At 43.2% G+C, this 20,615-nt stretch overlaps 1 protein-coding gene across 1 annotated transcript in view; it reads right to left on the minus strand.

Moving 5' to 3' along the window:
* Positions 1-20,615, minus strand: part of CBL (Cbl proto-oncogene, E3 ubiquitin protein ligase) — an 85,637-nt gene that overhangs the window by 30,395 nt on the left and 34,627 nt on the right. The window contains exons 4-9 of the mRNA XM_014539878.1: positions 19,237-19,393; positions 16,945-17,066; positions 16,473-16,610; positions 12,097-12,184; positions 11,586-11,717; positions 11,193-11,396 (exon numbers count right to left, since the gene is read on the minus strand). Coding sequence (XP_014395364.1) covers positions 11,193-11,396; positions 11,586-11,717; positions 12,097-12,184; positions 16,473-16,610; positions 16,945-17,066; positions 19,237-19,393 — 841 coding nt within the window. The remainder of the gene's footprint in view (positions 1-11,192; positions 11,397-11,585; positions 11,718-12,096; positions 12,185-16,472; positions 16,611-16,944; positions 17,067-19,236; positions 19,394-20,615) is intronic.

A 20,615-nucleotide genomic window follows, 5' to 3' on the forward strand; every position in this document is an offset into this window, starting at 1 on the left:
TGCCACCCCGGCAGGGCTGAGGGGACTGGGCGCTGCCACCTTGTGGCTGTGGGCGCCGCCATCTTTGCAACGGCGTGAGGGTCAAGTAGCATATTCCCTCCTTATTAGATAGGATAAGTTGTTTCACTTCAGTAATTAAAGGAACTAGCATTTTCTGTCAATTTGTGATCTAAACAACAAAGTGCCGAATTAGAAGACACCACACACGTGAAGCCTTTGCCATCTCCCAGCCTACACGACAGCAGGCGATGGATGGCTGACTGTCCAGCAGGAAGCCTCGCCCAACTGCGCGTGGAGCCTGCAGGGCAACCACAGGACACAGCCACCACACCTGCCCCTTTCTTGGTGCTGCTGGTGAATGAGGTAAACACAGTCCTAACCATTGCTCCTGGCCTTCCCTCCGGCTTCAGAAAGCGACCGTCGAGGGGGCGCGAACAGTGCGATCTGGGAAGCTAAACACGCAGTTAAGAAAGCGAAATCTGGCCGAAGCCGGTTTTGCTCAGTGGATAGAGCGTCAGCCTGAGGACTGAAGGGTCCCAGGTTCGATTCCGGTCAGGGGCATGTACCTGGGTTGCGGGCACATCCCCAGTGGGTGGTGTGCAGGGGGCAGCTGGTCGATGTTTCTCTCTCATCGATGTTTCTAACTCTCTATCCCTCTCCCTTCCTCTCTGTAAAAAGAAAAAATCAATAAAATATATTTTTTAAAAAAAAGAAAGCAAAATCTGCCCTGGCTGGTTTGGCTCAGTGGATAGAGTGTCAGCCTGTGGACTGAAGGGTCCCAGGTTCGATTCTGGCCAAGGGCATTAAAAAAAAAAAAGAAAGAAAGAAAGAAAGCGAAATCTGCCCTAACCAGTTTGGCTCAGTGGATAGAGCGTGGGCCTGTGGAATGACGGGTTCCAGGTTCGATCTCGGTCAAGGGCATGGACCTTGGTTGTGGGCACATCCCCAGTAGGGAGTGTGCAGGAGGCAGCTGATCAATGTTTCTAACTCTCTATCCCTCTCCCTTCCTCTCAAAAAAAAAAAAAAAAATCAATAAAAAATATTTTTAAAAAAAGAAAGCAGAATCATTAGTCAAGTTAACCCTCCCTTCATCATCAATTTCTAGTCAATCACCGTGTCCTGTTAATTTCCCATAAAATGATCTCATATCTACAGCAGCCTTTTCATTGTGCCTATCAGCCCTGGGCCTGGTTTATGAAAACCGTTGTCTAGCGGTTCTCCTAGCTTCTAGTTTTTTATCTCAGCACATCCTTTTGCTCACCATTACCAGCTCAGCCACCCTTAAATGCTCACCAACTCAGAAACCATCCATCCGTAACACATTCTCCCCCACTCTTTATGCTGGAAATTCCCTCTTCCTCACTTTGTTCAAATTGTTTCCCAGTTTGGAAGGCCCTCTCTGCCTATGTTTTTGTATGTTTTTATTGACTTCAGTGAGGAAGGGAGAGGGAGAGAGACAGAAACATCAATGAGGAGAGAGAATCATCTGTCAGCTGCCTCTTGCACGCTCCTACTGAGGATCTAACTTGAAGCCTGACCAGGAATCGAACCGTGATCTCCTGGCTCATGGGTCGACACTCAACCACTGAGCAACACCAACCAGGTCTGTATGTCCTCTTTGGAAAAATGTCTATTCACGTCCTGTGCCTATTTTTTTAACTGTATAGTTTGTCTTCCTTTTGCTGAGTTGTGTGAGTCTTTATACATCTTGGAAATTAGCCCCTATGAGATGTGTCATTGGCAAATATGTCCTCCCACGCAGTGGGTTCTCTTTGCATTCTGAGGCTGGTTTCTTTTGACACGCAGCTTTTTAGTTTGATACAGTCCCATTTATTTATTTTTTCTTTGTTTCTCTTGCCTAGGAGATTGATCAGTAAAAATTCTGCTACATGAGATGTCTGACAATTTACTGCCTGTTTTCTTATAGATGTTTTATCACAGCTTACATTTAATATTTTATTCATTTTGAGTTTATTTTTGTGTATGTTGTTAGTTGGTGGTCTAGTTTCATTGTTTTCAATGTACCTGTCCAATTTTCCCAGCACCATTTATTGATGAGGCCGTCTTTACTCCAGTATATGCTCTTACTGCCTCTGTCAAATATTAATTCAGGATAAAAGCAAGAATTGATTTCTGGGGTCTCTGTTCTGTTCCATTGATCTACCTGCCTGTTCTTGTGCCAGTACCAGGCTGCTTTGATTAAAATGCCTTTGTAGTATAGCTCGATATCCAGTATTGTGATCCCTCCAACTTTGTTCTTCTTTCTCAAAATTGCTAAGGCTACTTGGAGTCTTTTTTGGTTCCATACATTTTTGGAATATTTGCTTTAAATCTGTGAAATATGCCAATGGTATTTTAAGAGGGATTACACTGAATCTATAGATTGTTTTGGACATTTTAATGATGTTAATTCTTCCAAGCCATGAACACGATATATACTCCCACTTGTTAGTATATTCCTCTAATTCTTTCTATGTATGTATGTATGTATGTATGTATGTATGTAAATCCTCACCCAAGGATATTTTTTCCATTGATTTTTAGAGAGAGTGGAAGGGAGAGGGAAAGACAGAAACACCAATGTGAGAGAGACACACTAATTGGTTGCCTCCTGCATGCCCCCGACCAGGGCCTTGAGCCTGCAACCAAGGTATGTGCCCTTGACCGGAATCGAACCCAGGACCCTTCAGTCTGCAGGCCGACATTCTATCCACTAAGCCAAACCAGCTAGGGCGTCTTCCTCTATTTCTATCTTCAATTTCCCACAGTTTTCTGAGTACAGGTCTTTTACCTCCTTGGTTAAGTTTATTCCTAAGTATCTTTTTTTTTCTGAAATGGTAAATGAGATTGTTCTTTTAGTTTCTCTTTCTGAGAGTTCATTATTAGTGCATAAAAATGCCACTGATTTCTGGATGTTAATTTTGTATCCTGCAACTTTGCCAAATTCATTTATTAAATGTATTAGTTGTTTGGCGGAGTCTTTGGGATTTTCTATGCACAAACTATATATATAAAAGCCAAGCGACTGGAATGACGGAACGACGGGAACGACTGGTCACTATGACACGCACTGCGGCAGCCAACAGGCCCGATTGGGCCCCCCAACCGCCTGTGGCCCCTCTCCCTGGCCATCCCCGCCCCCCATCGGCCACCCCAATCCCCATCGCGGGCAGGGTCCGCCGGCCAACCTCCTGCGGCCCCTTCCCCCTACCAGCGGACCCCACCCATGCACAAATTCATGCACCGGGCCTCTAGTACCATATAATCTGCCAATAATGACAGTTTTACTTCCTCCTTTCCAATTTGGATGCCTTTTATTTTTTTTTCTTCCTCTCTGACTTCCAGTACAAGGCTAAATAAGAGTGGTGAGAGCAGACATCCTGTCTTGTTCCTGTTCCTATGGGAAATGGTTTTAGGTTTTGCCCATTGAGTATGATGTTAGCTGTAGGTTTGTCATATGTGGCCTTTATTATGTTGAGGTATGATCCCCCTATTCCCACTCTGCTGAGTTTTTATCAAAAATGGGCACTGAACTTTGTTGAATGCCTTTTCTGCATCTATTGGTATGATCATGTGATTTTTATCTTTCATTTTGCTTGTGATGAATTACATTTAGTGATTTGCTGATATTGTACCAGCCTTGCATTCCCAGAACAAATCCCACATTGTCATGGTATATAATCGTTTCATTGTATTGCTGGATCCAATTTGCTAATATTTTGTTGAGGATTTTCGCATCTATGTTCATCAGGGATATTGGCCTGTAATTTTCTTTCTTTGTGGTGTCTTTATCTGGCCTTGGAATTGGATAATGCTGACCTCATAAAATAAGCTTGGAAGTGTTCCTTCCTCTTCAATTTTTTGTAATAGTTTGGGGAGGATAGGTGTTGTTCTTAATTGAATGTTTGGTAAAACTCGCCTGTACATCTATCTGGTCTAGGCCTTTTGTTTTCTGGAAGTTTTTTTTTATTATTGCATCAATTTCATTTAGGTCCTAACAGCCCATTCAGGTTTTCTAATTCCTCCTGATTAAATTTTAGAAGATTGTGTTGCTAGGTATTTGTCCATTTTGCCCAGGTTATACAGTTTGTTGGCATATAGATATTCACAGTATTTTCTCACAATTCTCTTGTATTTTTGTGGTGTCAGCTGTTACTTCACCTCTTTCCTTTTTCATTTTATTTATTTGGGTCCTCTCTTTCTTGATGAGTCTGGCTAACGGTTCATCAATCTTGCTTATCTTTTCCAGGAACCAGCTCTTGGTTTCCTTGATCTTTTGTATTTATTTTTTAGTCTGTATGTCTTTTATATCCTCTCTGATCTTTATTATTTCCTTTTTCACTAGGCTTTTCTTGTTGTTCTATTTCTAATTCTTTTAGTTGCAGTGGATCATTTATTTGAGTTTATTGTTTCTTGAGGTATACCTGTAATGCTATAAACTTCCCTCGCAGGACTACTTTCACTGTGACCTATAAATTTTGTGTTGTTGTGTGTTTGTTTTCACTTGTTTCCAGGAAGTTTATATTTCTCCTTTGATCTTATTGGTAGTCCATTCATTGTTTAATAACATGCTATTTAGCACCCATGTGTCTGAATGTTTTTCAGGTGGTTTTTTTTTTTTTTTACTGTAGTTGATTTCTAGTTTCATATCGTTATGATCCAAAAAGATGCTTGATATGATTTCTACCTCCCTGAACTTGTAAATGCTTGTTTTGTGTCCTAACATGTCTATCTTTGAGAATGTCCCATGTACGCTCGAGAAGAATGTATATTCTGCAGTTTTGGGATAAAATGTTTAGTAAATGTCAATTACATCCACCTAATCTAGTGTGTGCTTTAAGGTCACTGTTTCTTGTTGATTTTTGTCTGGAAGACCTATTCATTGATGTCAGTGGGTATTAAAGCCCCCACTGTAAGTGCATTGCTGATCGTTATCTCTCCTTTCAAATCCTCCAGGAGAGTGTTGTTTTTTCAATCCTCACCCAAGGATATGTTTATCATTGACTTTTTATTTATTTTTTTTTATTAAATCTTTATTGTTCAGGTTACATTTGTTCCTCTTTTTTCCCCCCCCATAACTCCCCTCCTCCCAGTTCCCGCCCCACCCTCCGCCCTCACTCCCCACCCACTGTCCTCATCCATAGGTGCACGATTTTTGTCCAGTCTCTTCCCGCATCTCCCATTCCCCTTTCCCCACCAAGAATAGTCAGTCCATTCCCTTTCTATGTCCCTGATTCATTATAATCACCAGTTCATTCTGTACATCAGATTATTTATTCACTTGATTCTTAGATTCACTTGTTGATAGATGCATGTTTGTTGTTCACAATTTGTATCTTTACCTTTTTCTTCTTCCTCCTCTTAAAGGATACCTTTCAGCATTTCATATAATACTGGTTTGGTGGTGATGAACTCCTTTAGCTTTTCCTTATCTGTGAAGCTCTTTATCTGACCTTCAATTCTGAATGATAGCTTTGCTGGATAAAGTAATCTTGGTTGTAGGTTCTTGGCATTCATCACTTTGAATATTTCTTGCCACTCCCTTCTGGCCTGCAAAGTTTCTGTTGAGAAATCAGCTGACAGTCGTATGGGTATTCCCTTGTAGGTAATTGAGTCTCTTTCTCTTGCTGCTTTTAAGATTCTCTCTTTGTCTTTTGCTCTTGGCATTTTAATTATGATGTGTCTTGGTGTGGTCCTCTTTGGATTCCTTTTGTTTGGGGTTCTCTGCGCTTCTTGGACCTGTAAGTCCATTTCTTTCACCAGGTGGGGGAAGTTTTCTGCCATTATTTCTTCAAATAGGTTTTCAATATCTTGCTGTCTCTCATCTTCTGGCACCCCAATTATTCTGATGTTTGTACGCTTGAAGCTGTCCCAGAGGCTCCTTACACTATCTTCATATTTTCGGATTCTTTTTTCATTTTGCTTTTCCGGTTGGGTGTTTTTTGCTTCTTCGCATTTCAAATCTTTGACTTGATTCTTGCGCTCCTCTGGTCTGCTATTGGGTGTAATATTCTTTATTTCAGACCATGTATGCTTAATTTCTAGTTGTTTCTTTATCATAGCATCGAGGGTCTCATTAGTTTTCGTGAAGCTCTCCAAAAGTTTATTGCAAGCCCTCAAAATTGCGTTTTTTAGCTCTATATCCTCCATTTCTGTCATGTTTTTTTGTCTCCGCATTTTTTATGCTTTCTTGGTGCACCCCCTAGTGGTCTTTGTGCGCAGTCTTGTTCTAGTTGAGCCTTGATTGTTGTAGTTAATACTAGAGGGATTTGACCACCAGGCCGACTGGCTGTGTGAATCAGCTGTGTCTGCCGCGGAAAACTTCTGTCCTCTGGGGAGGTGCTAATCTAGCCTTTGCCTGAGGCGATCCGGCAAATGGCTCTGCGCAGGGCTTGGGCGGGGCGGGCTCAACAGGGCGGGCGGAGGGAGCGGTTATAGCCCCTCTCAGTCCCGTTCCCAGAGGCTCTGCTTCTCAGAACCCCAGGAACCGCTGCAAACCTCGGAGAGAAAGCTGCCTTCCAACTGATGCCAGACACTCCCGCTTCTCCCGTTTGGGTCCGAGTCCCCAGCGATTCGCCCGTATCTGGAGCTCAGAGTCTGAGACTCCCCCCTGACCGAAAACGACAACCGCGCTCTCAGCCACCAGCCCGCTTTGCGCGCGCACCTCCGCACCTGAGTATTTTCCACACTGCGCCTCCTCTGAGCCTCGGTGTGCTGTTATTTTTCCTTCTAGTTGAAGAGTCTCTCCTCAGCCAGCCTTCCTGTGGTTCTGGGTGATGTCCGTTCCGTCTTTTAGTTGTATTTTTGAAGTGGTTGTTTGCGGCAGCAGTCTCCGGTGTTTACCTATGCCGCCATCTTGGTCTCCTCTGACTTTTTATTTTTAATTTTTAAATATATTTTTAATAATTTCAGAAAGGAAGGGAGCTAGAAACATTAATGATGAGAGAATCATTGATCGGCCACCTCCTGCATGCCCCCTACCAGGGATCAAGCCTGCAATCCAGGCATGTATCCTGTCCAGGAATTGAACTGTGACCTCCTGGTTCATAGGTAAATGCTCAACTGCTGGGCTCCATTGATTCTTTTTAGAGAGAATGGAAGGGAGGGAGAAGAGGGGCAAAGAAAGAAATATCAAAGAGAGAAAAACACACTGATTTAGTTACTCACACCCCAACAGGGGCCAGGAATCCAACCTGCAACTCAGGTATGTGCCCTTGGCTGGAAATCGATCCCTCGACCCTTCAGTTCACAGGCCAACACTCTAAGCACTGAGCAACTGGCCAGGGCCTCCAGGAGTTTTTTTTAATATAGTTAGATTCTCCTGTATTGGGTGCAAATGTTTACCAGGGTTATATCCTCTTGTTGGAATGATCCCTTTAGTATTATATAGTGACCTTCTCTATCTCTTCTTATGGCCTTTGTTTTGAAGTATATTTTGTCAGATATGAGTAATATTACCCCCCATTTTTTTTTCTGTTTCCATTGCATGAAAATCTTTTTCCATCCTTTTACTTTCATTCTGTGTGAGTCTTCTGTTCTGAGGTGGGTCTCTTGTAGACAGCATGTATATGGGTCATCCATTCAGTTACCCTATGTCTTTTGATTGGAGCATTTAATTCATTTACACTTAAAGTTATTAGTGATAGGTACTTATTTATTGCCATCTTTATTCTTTATGACTATGTTCCTCTCTTTCTATTTCTTCTTCTTCTTACTATAGTCCTTTTAGCACTTCTTGCAGTGCTGGTAGGGTGGTAATAAGCTCCTTTAGTTTTTTTTGTTGGGAAGCTCTTTATTTCATCTTCAATTCTGAATGATCGTCTGGCTGGATAGGGTAGTCTTGGATTCAATCCCTTGCTTTTCATTACTTTGAATACTTCATGCCATTCCCTTCTGGCCTGTAGAGTTTCTGTTGAGAAATCATCTGACAGCCTTATGGGAGCTCCCTTGTAGGCAACTGACTATCTCTCTCTTGCTGCCCTTAAGATTTTCTCTTTGTCTTTAACATTTACTATTTTAATTATAATGTGTCTTAGTGTGAGTGTCTTTGTGTTCATCTTCATTGGGACTCTCTGTGCTTTCTAGATTTGTGTGACTTTTCTTTCACCAGGTTATGAACGTTTTCTGTCATTTTCTCTTGTTATTCTTATTGTCGTGGTGGTTATTAATCCTCAATCAAGCATACTTTTCTATTGATTTTAGATAGATTGGAAGTGAGGGAGAGAGGGAGGGAAGGTGGGAGGGATGGGGATAGAAACAGTGATGAGAGAGAGAGAAACATCTATTGGTTGTCTCCCACACGTGCCCCGATCAGGAACTAGGATAGAATCTGCAACTCAGGTATATGCTCTTGACCGGGATTTGAAGCCATGACCCTTTGGTGTGTGGGCCAATCTTCTAATCATTGAGCCACTGGCCGGGGCTCTGTCATTATTTCTTCAGTTTCTCCAGCCCTTGTTCACATTCTTCTCCTTCTGGTATCACTATGATGCAGATGTTGTTCCATTTCACAGTGTCGTAAAATTCCCTTAAACTCTTCTCATGCCTTTTAAATGTTTTTCTTTTTGCTGCTGTAATTGCTTTTTCCTATCTTCTCTTCCAAATCACTGATTCTACCCTCTGCTTCATCAAGCCTGCTTTTAATTCCTTTCAGTGTCATATGTGTGACAGATTTAGTTGTCATATTTAGTATTCTTCATTTCTGACTCGTTCTTATTCATGGTTTCTATGTCCTTTTCATGCTGATGTAGTTCCCACTAATTTCCTTACAGTTCCCATTAAATTCCTTGTAGTTCTGTTAAGTTCCTTGAGCACTGTTATAACCATTACTCTGAACTCTGATAAATTGCTTACCTCGATCTCAGTTCAGTGTTTTTCTGGAGATTTCTCCTTTTCTTTCATTTGAGGGTTGTTTCTTTATCTTCCTTGTTAGTTGTCTCTTTGTGTTTGTTTCTATGTATTAAATATACTAGTTATGACTCCCAGTCTTTGTGGGGTGGTCTTTTTATAGTAAATATCCTGTGGGACCCTATAGTGTGGTCTCCTTGAACTCCTGAGCTGGATGCTCTAGGAGTGACTTTTTCGTGAGGTATTTGGGCTCTACTATTGCATTAGGGTTTTGACTGCTGTTGTCCAGTTTGTGGGTGGGATCTCCTCTCAAGCTGGCTCTGAGGCTCCACCCACACCATGTTGTGCAAGCTGTTGTATAGGACAAAACAAAACAAGAAACAAACAAAAACATACAGATGAACCTGACAACAACAGCAAAAACAACCTCAAAAGAAAATTAAGAAAGAGAACAAGAATAGTGAGTGAAAAAGAAATATAAAGAAATAGTCTACACTAATAAAAGACAAACATGCAAACTGACCATACCTTTGCCATGCCTTAAGCCACGCCCACCAGCCAATCAGGGCGACTATATGCAAATTAACCTAACCAAGATGGCGGCTGGCAGCCACGGAGCTGGAGCAAGCAGGAGGCTTGGTTGCCCCAGTGATGGAGGAAGGAAAGCTTCCCCCCTGCCACGGCAGCTCTGAGCTCCACTCAAGGCTACAAAGTTTCAATTATAGAAGATAAATAAACCCCAGAAACCTGCTTTCAGCCGGCTGTGGCCACAGAGCTAGAGCGAGCAGGAGGCTTGGGTTGCCCCGGGCGATGGAGGAGGCCAAGCTTCCCGCCCCGCCCTGGCCGGCTCTGAGCTCCACTCAAGGCTACAAAGTTTCAATTATAGAAGATAAATAAACCCCAGAAACCTGCTTTCAGCCGGCTGTGGCCACAGAGCTAGAGCGAGCAGGAGGCTTGGGTTGCCCCGGGCGATGGAGGAGGCCAAGCTTCCCGCCCCGCCCTGGCCGGCTCTGAGCTCCACTCAAGGCTACAAAGTTTCAATTATAGAAGGTAAATAAATCCCAGAATATAAAAAAAAAAAAAAAGGGGGGGGGGGGGGGCCTTGACCAGCCTGCAAACAGCCATCAACCCCACACCCAGGCTGCCAAGGCACCCCAGTGGGGCCCCCCACCCTGAAGGGGGTGTGACCAGCTGCAAACAGCCATCAGCCTCTCACCCAGGCTGGTCAGGCACCCCAGTGGGGACCCCCACTCTGAAGAGAGTGTGGCCAGCCTGCAAACACCCATCAGCCCCTCACCCAGGCTGGCCAGGCACCCCAGCAGGACCCCCACTCTGATCCGGGACACCCTTCAGGGCAAACCAGCCGGCCTCCACCTGTGCACCAGGCCTCTATCCTATATAATAAAAGGGTAATATGCAAATTGACCCCCACAGCAGAATGACTGGGAATGACTGGTCACTATGACACACACTGACCTCCAGGGGGCAGATGCTCAATGCAGGAGCTGTCCCCTGGTGGTCAGTGTGCTCCCACAGGGGGAGCTCTGCTTAGCCACAAGCCAGGCTGATGGCTGCCAGCACAGCGGTGGTGGTGGGAGCCTCTCCTGCCTCCTCAGCAGCGCTAAGGATGTCTGACTGCAGCTTAGGTCTGCTCCTGAGAGCTGGGCTAGTGCCGTCCTTCCCAGCAGTCTCAAGGTGGTTTCCACCCTTCCTTGTATAAAGGCTCTTCCTCCAGTCTTCAGCTGGTATTTCAGGGTTAATATTCCCCAATTTAGTTTTAATTCCAGTTAGATTTTACATGGTACCTCCTACCACCCTCCAATCACTTCACCTGCCATTTATTTGGTTATTAACAGTACATTCTTCTCCCCATCAAACCTAACGTTGTAATGACAAGACTCCATTAGAGAAAAGACAAGAGCAATATACTCTAGTCACAGTAGCAAAACAGGGTCCAATTCTTTTATTCCCCTTCATTTTTTCCACTAAGCTATCTGAGTAAAGCCCAAGTTTAGGATATAGACAGTAAGAGAACATGGGCCTTGAAGCCAAAATGCCTGGCCACCAATTCTGGTTCAACTTACTATCTGCGTAACCTTCAGCAAATTCCTTAATCTCTGTGCCTCAGTTTCTTCATCTGTTATATGAGGATAATAATAGTCCTTACTTATTGGGTTATATGAGTTAAAATCAGAATAGTGTTTAGCATGGTGTCTCTGACATCAGATGCTCAATAAATATTAGCTAGTATTGCTCCTCGTAGTTTGGATGCCATTATGTGTTCTATAGCTTTAGATTACAACTCACAGTGGAATTTGCCACAGGCTATTAAATTGCAGACTTACCTTGGCACCAGCTAATTCCTTCATCATAAAGAGAGAATCATCAGCTCGTTCATCATCATCATCATCATAATTTGGGGAAGAAGCTCCCTCTGCTCCTTGCCTCAATAGGCTGCCACTTCCTCTCGGATCAAACGGATCTACCACAATGGGCTCCGTACCTTTAATTTCACATCGGCAGAAAGGACAGCCCTGGCCTTCCGATTCCTGCAGAGGAGACAGGAGATGGTGACAGGCACATCCAAAACTACTTAAAATATTCATCCACTAGGAAATACATCTGAAAACAGAAAGGAAAAGTTACTCTACCCCACACACCAAGCCATCCTTTACATACAACCCCCAACTCTTCCGAAGGATCACACAACTGAGAAAAGGCATGATTTGGATCCATACCTGCCAGGACGTAAGACAGGACGTGCACATGAGGTGTCCACAGGGCTCGATCTTCACATCCTTATCATTCTCGGCACATATTTTACACAGCTGGAATGTGGAGCCCATCTCACAGTATAATTCATATTGTTCCTTTGATTAAAATAAAGAAAAAATAACAGTTATTCAGCCTATTTCAGGTATTTGTTGAATGAATGAATGAATGAATGAATGCAACCATAAATGCTAAAAACGGAACTATTAAAGACCATTACTGTATATACAAATTTTGCTTGTATAAAAATTTCACATCAGTGTCAATGTTCTCCCATAACACAGACATTCCCCAGTCTTGGTCCTACTTCAAGCTGCATGGTTCAAAGAGAAACCACATGGAACATAAATTCACTATCTAGTCAACGGTTTAAAATTTAAGTGTTCCAGTCACTTAATACAATTCTCCTGTCAGCTCCATTAAGTCCATACAAAAGCTTGACTCTAGAGATATGGTTACCATGTCAACAAAACTCACCTGAGTCACTTTGATGTGGTCTTGGGGCGTCGGCTCACACAAGCCTGTCAGGTCGGGATTCTGATTCCGTCCATCAGGAAACAAATAGCTGTGAGAGAAGTAAGCAGCCTGTGACTTTACTGAAGTCAATTTATAACCGCTTGCTAACATAACAGATGGCATTTAGGAATTCCCTCATTGTCAAAGGGCGACTTTGCAAAAAATGCAAGAATAAATCTTACTAATACTTCAAAAAAATAAAGAACACAGAAAAGTTCCAAGAAAATATTCTCCTAAAACTGATATTCTTTCTCCAGGGCACATTGCCACAGGTCCCACCTTTTAAGGAGTTAACGAACTTTTTTTAAAAATATTTTTTTATTGATTTCAGAGAGGAAGGGAGAGGGAGAGATAGAAACATCAATGATGAGAGAGAATCGATTGGCTGCCTCCTCCAAGCCCCCCATTGGGGATTGAGCCCGCAACCCAGGCATGTCCCCCTGACCGGAATCGAACCCGGGACCCTTCAGTCCACAGGCTGACACTCTATCCACTAAGCCAAACTGGCTAGGGCGACAAACTTTTTCTGTAAGGCCTGACAGTAAATATTTTAGGCTTTGCAAGCGATAAAGTCACATATTCTTGTGTGTGTGTGTATGTGTGTGTGTGTTCTTTTTTAACAGCACTTTAAAAAGTATCTTAGACACAAAACAGTTGGCCTATGTGCCAGTTTGCCAACCCCTATTTTAATCTATGGATAGCCACAAAGTATAAATTCTTAATTTAAACTGCATTTGCTTTTTTAAAAATCTTTATTGTTGAGAATATTACAGATGCCCCCCTCTAAGCCTTCCCCCCCAACTCCACCTGGATCCCATACCACCCTGACCTTCACCACCGTTATCTGTGACCTTGGGTAATGCATGTATGCTTTTAAGTTTTTTTGTTTAATCTCTTCCCGCCTCCCCTCACCCCTTCTCTCTGAGATTCATCAGTCTGTTCCATGCTTCCATGCTTCTATTTTATGCATCAGTTTATTTTGTTCATTAGATTCCTTGTTCGTTTATTTTGATTTTTAGATTCAATTGTTGATAGATATGTATTTACTAGAGGCCCAGTGCATGACATTCATGCACTGGTGGTGGTGGTGGTGGGAGGGGGTCCCTCAGCCCAGCCTGCACCCTTTAGCAGTCTGGGAGCCCTCGGGGGATGTCCGACTGATGGCTTAGGCCCACTCCCCGTGGGTGCCAGAAATTAACTGGCACTCCTTTAGGTAACTAACTGCTTTTCTCTTGCTGCTTTTAAATTCTCTTTTGGGCCTCATTGGGTTTATCTTGTTTGGGACTGTCTGAGCTTCCTGGACTTGTATGTCTATTTCTTTCACTAAGTAGGGGAAGTTTGTTGATTATTTTTTCAAATAGGTTTTCAATTTCTTGCTCCCTCTCTTCTCTTTCCAGGACGGCACCTCCATGATGTGAATGTTGGATTCTTTTTTTTTTTAATGCTGTTCTGATTGGTGTTTTCTGCTTCCTCATATTTCAAATCACTGAGTTGATTCTTGGCATCTTCTACTCTACTGTTGATTTCCTGTAAATTATTCTTCATTTCAGTTAGTGTATCTTTAATTTCTGACTAGTCTTTTTTTATGTCTTTGATGTTTTCACTAAATTCCTTGAAGTTCTCAGTAAGATTTTTTTTTAATATATTTTATTGATTTTTTACAGAGAGGAAGGGAGAGGGATAGAGAGTCAGAAACATCGATGAGAGAGAAACATCGATCAGCTGCCTCCTGTACACTCCCCACTGGGGATGTGCCCGCAACCAAGGTACATGCCCTTGACCGGAATCGAACCTGGGACCCTTCAGTCTGCAGGCCGACGCCCAATCCACTGAGCCAAACCGGTCAGGGATCAGTAAGATTTTGAGCATCCTTATAACGACTGTTTTGAACTCTGTATCTAGTAGTTTGTTTGCTTCCATTTCATTTAGTTCTTTTTCTGGAGATTTTTTTTTGTTCTTTCATTTGGGACATGTTTCTTTGTCTTCACATTTTGGCTGCTTCCCTGTGTTTGTTTCTATGTATTAAGTAGAGCTGTTATGTCTCCTGGAATTGGTAGGGCGGCCTTGTGTAATAGGTGTCCTGTAGAGCCCAGTGGCTCAACCTCCCTAGTCACCTGAGCTGGGCACTCTAGGTGCATTCTGTGTGGGCTGTGTGCACAGTCTAATCGTAGTTGAGCCTTGATTGCTGTTGGCATCACTGAGAGGAACTGACCTCCAGGCTAATTGGCCGTGAGGACCAGCTGTGACTACAGTGGAAGAGCTGCTGTGCAGGAGACACCCTGTGGAGCAGGACTTGCTTCAGTGGGGCTTGGTGCTCACTGAGTCTGCCTCTTGAGTGTGTGGCTTGTGGATGTGTAGAGTTGTAATCTGGTATGGTCTGAAGCTGTCCACAGGGTGCACTGGCTCTGGGGCCTCCCGGGAGGTGCAAAGTCAGCCACTGCCTGGGGCCACCTGGCAGGAGCTACAGAGCAATCTACAGATGGCTGCTACTTGTGTTGAGCTTAGAAGCATCAGGAGAGGGCAAGCTGTGAACCAAGGCAGGCTACTGCTAGTGCCAGGCCTGAGGTCACTTATCAAGAGTAACGGGGCCCAATGAGGCCAGCTACTGCTTGTTCGAGAGATTTTAGTTAAAGTCTGAAGCCTGAGCCACGTCTGGCCAATCATATGGAAAAGCCACTGCAAACAGCGTGGGTGGGGCTGCAGATTTGGTGGGTCTGGGTCTCAGAGAATCACCAGGGCGGGGCGAACAGTATGTGCCAAGTTGATGCAGACTCCTATCTGGTGACTGCCTGTCAGCAATGTGGCGGGGAGGTCTCAGGAAAGGTTCAATGACCTCTGCCAGCCTTTTGTCTGGTAGAATGCTGCTTTCAAGTTCTTACCCTAATGCCAGACAATTTAGTTCCTTCCCATATGTCCCTGGATCCTTTCAAGCTGTTGCCCCATGGCTGATCAATGATTCTCTCTCATCATTGATGTTTCTATCTCTCTCTCCCTCTCCCTTCCTCTCTGAAGTCAATAAAAATATATCTTAAAAAAATAAAAAATAAAAAATAAAAAATAAATTTTAAAAAGCTGTTGCCCTAATGCTGGAGCTCAGAGGGAGTGAGTCAGTTAAGTCCATGTGTGGGTCCTTTAAGAGGAACTGCCTGGGTCTCCCCCAGCCTCATCTCACTCAGACACAATCCCTGCTGGTTTTCTTTTCTTTTTTACTTTTCCCCTGCTGGTTTTTACAGCCCGGAGTTATAGGGACTTCTCTTCCCAGCTCTGGAACCCTGGGCTGATGGGTCTTGGATCCCTATCTCCTCACGGGAGACCTCCACAGCCAAGATATCCCTCCCAATTAAAAAAAAGCCACACGCGGTGTCAGACAAGCCTGATCCGTGCTTCCACCCCTCCTACCAGTCTGAATGTAGCTTCTTCTTTAATTAACTAGCTGTAGGACTTTTACTCAGTCAGATTTTAGACAGTTCTGAATGATGATTGTTCTGTAGTTTAGTTGTAATTTTGATGTGGTTGTGGGAGGAGGCAAGTACCACGTTTACCTACATCGCCATCTAGGTTGACTCTCCAAACTGCATTTATGTACTTTTGACCAAACACCTAAAATACCCTTGTTTACAGATTTTAACACTGAGAGACACCAACTTAAAAGAAACGTAATAAGAAACAAATTAAGCCACTTGAGATCATCTACCAGGAAGCTTCTAGACTCAAACTGCTCTGGCATTTGGTAAAGCTCCAATGCTACTGTAGAAGATGATGCATAATTACCTTAAATACAAGTAGTTTTCTGATACCTACTCAACATTGGTACTTTCAGTACTTACCAAATTATAATCTATTTAAATTCCCAAAGGAATAGCAATTCTGGAATAAATAAGAACTTAACCATAAATATCAGCATACATTACAAAAGCTCAAAGCCTGGAGAAATGCTGCTGAACCGAAGTGCAGTCAGGACGAAGGCCCCTGAGCCTGGTGACATTAGAGCAAACATCTGATCACTCTGCTGTGGCTCGCTGAATAACTGGTAACATTTTCTGCTAACTGGTATGATTTTAAATCTAACATAGACTTGAAAATAAGTTAACATTTGGAAAAGGAAAAAGATAAAGTTTACTCATAGTAATAGTGAAGCGGTAGAGAAAAGTAATTTCATCCAATTCCTTTTAAGTAAAAACAGAAGTCCTCGAAACCTGAAGGTCACAACAATATCATCTGTTGAAACGTTTCCTGAATTTTCATCTGTATAAGGAACCCATCACAGTCATTAATGATGAGGTTTTACAGGCCCTCAGTTCCCAGACCCTGGCAGATGGCAAACAGCAGGTACTCACAAGCCTTCCCGGAAGCCATCAATCAGTGCTTGGAAGAGAGGCTTGTTGTGAGGAATTGTCTGGAGAATGTTCCCATCAGCAGTGACATACCCAATAGCCCACTGACCCAGACGAGTACAGCTCAGCCGGAATATGTAACTGAGAATAGAGGTAAACAGAATCCTTAAGACATGGTAAGTTCATATTAGGGTAAAGGGTAAAACAGGGATAAAAATAAAACCACCACCAATAAAAGCATCTTCAATGACTCCAGACCAAAAAGCAAAGACACATAAGCCCAATTCTCAAGTAGATTGAAAGCATTTATCAAACCATCAGATCTGAATGAGTCAATCCCTCTGATAAACAGGCATCAATCTGCAGAAACACGGCCATTGGGGAACTAATCAAAGGTCATGTTTTCTCTATTTTAACAAAGGCCACCAGAAAATAACATCCCGGAGAATGAGCCACTTTGACTCATGGCACTGACCTGCCAGGTTTGTGGATGAATTTCTGGAGCCGAGCTTTTACTTCATCATACGTCAGGAAAGCCATGTAACCGGGGTGAGTTACAGCGAGACTGTTCCAGTTCCTGAGCAGAGAGGACCAGGGCTAAGGAAACAAGAGATCAATCGCACCATTTGGCTCAAGATATACGGCCCTCCTCAGAGTGACAGAGAACCTCAATTCTCAATTACAAATCCCCATTTATTGCATTTGTGCTACACAAATTTTCAATCGTATTGTCACTTTGAGGAAAGACAAATGTATTTGGAAGATAAGAACTGTGAAAACCTAAAAAGAAACAAATATATCCGTATAGGAAAAACTTAACTTTACAAAATAAAATTTAAAACACTTTAAAGCAGTCCCAACTAACAGTGGTGAGGTGAGACCACAAGAACCCAAAGAAGAGAGCAAGGCAGGGACCGCATGTGCCACGGAGCTCCGCTACAGGTTACGCAGACGGCACACACACAGTATCTTTAGGAAAGAAAACGTGAGTTCTTCCTGAGGCATCATTACATCTCAATATTAACAGTCAAGAATGTCAATACAATAGGAGGAAAGTTGGAAACATATGTAACTCTCCACTAACAGAGAACTCATTCAATATGTCACATTATAGTCATGCACCACATACTAATGTTTTGGCATGACTGACCCCATATACCATGGTAGTCCCATTAAGATTATAACGGAGCAAGAAAGTCCTGTCACCTAGTCACATCACAGCCGCCCTAGCATTGTAATGCACTGCATCACTCAGGTGTCTGTGGCGGTGCTGGTGTAAGCACGCCTACTGTGCTGCCAGTCACACAGAAGTACAGCACACACACCGTTACAGCACGTAATATCTCCTAATAACAAATGGCTATCTTACTGGCTTCTACTAAATTTTTTATTGTCATTTTAGAATGTACCTTTCTTTTTTTTAATATATAATTTTTAATTGATTTCAGAGAGGAAGGGAGAGGGAGAGGGAGAGAGAGAGAGAGAGAAATATCAATGATGAGAGAGAATCATTGATCGGCTGCCTCCTGCAAACCCCACATTGGGGATGGAGCCTGCAACCCAGGCATGCTGGCGGCAGCCTCATACATCTTGTGTTTACTACATATTTTAAATGCATCATTTTCTCTTACATTTGATCTAGCCTCATCTATATATATAAAAGTCTAATATGCTAAGTGTCCCACCCTTGGACCATTTGACCTGTCACTATGATGCCCACTGACCACCAGGGGACAGATGCTCCGACCAGCAGGTTAGCTTGCTGCTGAGGTCCAGCTGATTGGGACTGAGCAAGACGGGCCGGACACACCCTAGAGCCCTCCCATGGTCCTTCCCCACCTGGCCAACCTCCCGTGGTCCCTCCCTGATCCCGATTGTGCACTGGTGGGGTCCCTCGGCCTGGCCTGCACCCTCTCACAATCCGGGACCCCTTGGGGAATGTTGGAGAGCCAGTTTCGGCCTGATCCCCGCAGGCCAGGCAAAGGGACTCCACTGGTGCACGAATTCGTGCACCAGGCCTCTAGTGTTGTTTTATAAAATAATGCAGCCCAAGTGTACAGTGTTTATAGTGTGCAGCAGTATATAGTAATGTCCTAGGCCTTCACATTCACTCACCACCCACTCAATGACTCCCAGTCCTGCAAACTCCATTAATGGGAAGTGCCCTGTACAGGTGTTCCATATTGCAAATCTTTTATACAGTATTTTTCCTGTACCTTTTCTATGGTTAGATACACAAATACTCAGTCACTGTGCTACAACTGCCTATAGCACTCAGTACAGTAACAGGCTGCACAGGTTTACAGCCTCGGAGCAGCAGGCTACACCATTCGGCCGAGGTATGCAGTAGGCTCTCCACTCAGGGTTGTGTAAGTGCATGCTATGATGTTTGTACAAGGATGAAACTGACCAACAAGCATTTCTCAGAACAAATCCCTGTTGTTATGTAGCAAGTGACTGTATACCCATTTTCTGCACATTCTACAACCATGAAACTGATGCAAAAAAATTACTTAATAGCAAAGAAAGATGATAAATGTCAAGATAAGAAAGCAGATTGTATAGTTATTATTTTTAACAAAAAATACTGTATATACATATTTATATACAGCTATGAAATGCAAGGTAATTCTAATCTTTTTTGCTTATAGTTTCTAGAATAAGTAAAAATATGTTTATAATAGGTAAAATCTCAAATGTTATTTTAAAAAGCGTTCTCTTCAGAATAGCAGCAATAACTACTTTAACCAACTTTTTAGTATCCTACCTGAAAGAGCCGTGTAAAGATGTCAAATTCAAAAACTGAAATATAATCGTTGCAGGTCAGATCGATAGTGGACTTCAGAGCCATGGCCTCCAGCCCGGAACTGATGGGATGCACGTCATGGAGGGCCTGTCGGAAGCTCTTCCAAGGAACTATCGTCCTGGGGGGCGGGGTGAGAAGGCAGAGTGGGTAACAGATAATTCTGGGCGATGCTATAATCAAGGAAAGAGAGCCACGTTAAGCTCTCAGTATCGATTTCAATTCTCTTAAAGTGGAGCTATATTTTGGATTGAGAACAGAAAGGGAGTAAATGATATATTTCTTAACTGTCAAATGAGTAACTTAACAACAGACAAGTCTTTTTCCACTGTTCTTTAACAGAATGTCACAAATTAATCTCTTTTCTCATCTTTCTTCATTTGTTCTATTAGACAATGGCCCAAACTGCACTAATTGAAAGCTTGTGTTTAAGCTAACGTTTTAAAACCATGTAAAACATGATGAGTTCCTTGAGGAACCACACCATCAAGGCCTAGACGGGAGGAAACAGGCTGGAGGTGCAGGAAGAGCTGAGTTCTCATATAGATGAGAGAGAAGCTGCTGAACTCATTATAAGGCTGATTAAATCCCAGACAGGGCTAGCAAGAGCTATGATGCGATTTTTCTTCCTTACGATCTTTAAAACAAAGCCTTTGAGAAGCGTGTGTATTTGCTTGCCTGAAAAAACAAGTAGCGTTTGGATCTCTTTTCTCTACAAGGGAATACCCATAAGATTGTCAGCTGATTTCTCAACAGAAACCATGCAGGCCAGAAGGGAGTGGCAAGAAACATTCAAAGCGATGAACAGCAAGAACCCACTGCCGGAAGCCGGTCCATCCTTGCTGCTTGACACAGTCGCTGCAGGAAAGAAACATCTGCACAGCATATGTTTCAAGGGACCTGGCATATATAGCATATTGTTCTTAATATGTTTGCTCTCCTTAGTAGCGCCATGTTTAACCAAGGTCACCTCTCTGAGAAAGGTTGTTTCCCCAGGTGGGGATTTTTCCCTGAGGTTAGGGAGGGGATACAACCCCCCAATTAAGTGCCAGGCGGGTAGTTAAGCTACATAATCTTTACTCCCTGGAATGGAGATAAGAAACGCCCTAACCTTTGTAATAGAAATTGACAGGATTAAAATCGGCTGGTATAAATATAGATGTAACAAGACAATAAACATCAGATCCTGATCAGTTCCTAACCAGAACTCCGACCAGAACTTTGGCTGGAGATCCTGGCTAGAGGTCCTGACTAGGCTGCTGATCAACTGAAGGCTGTCTCCGTGTCATTCCTTCTTCGCCGACTCCGTCCACACCTTTGGGGACCCCTGGACCCACTGGGGT

Source organism: Myotis brandtii, unplaced genomic scaffold (genome assembly GCF_000412655.1).
Source record: "Myotis brandtii unplaced genomic scaffold, ASM41265v1 scaffold105, whole genome shotgun sequence".
Lineage (NCBI taxonomy): Eukaryota > Metazoa > Chordata > Mammalia > Chiroptera > Vespertilionidae > Myotis > Myotis brandtii.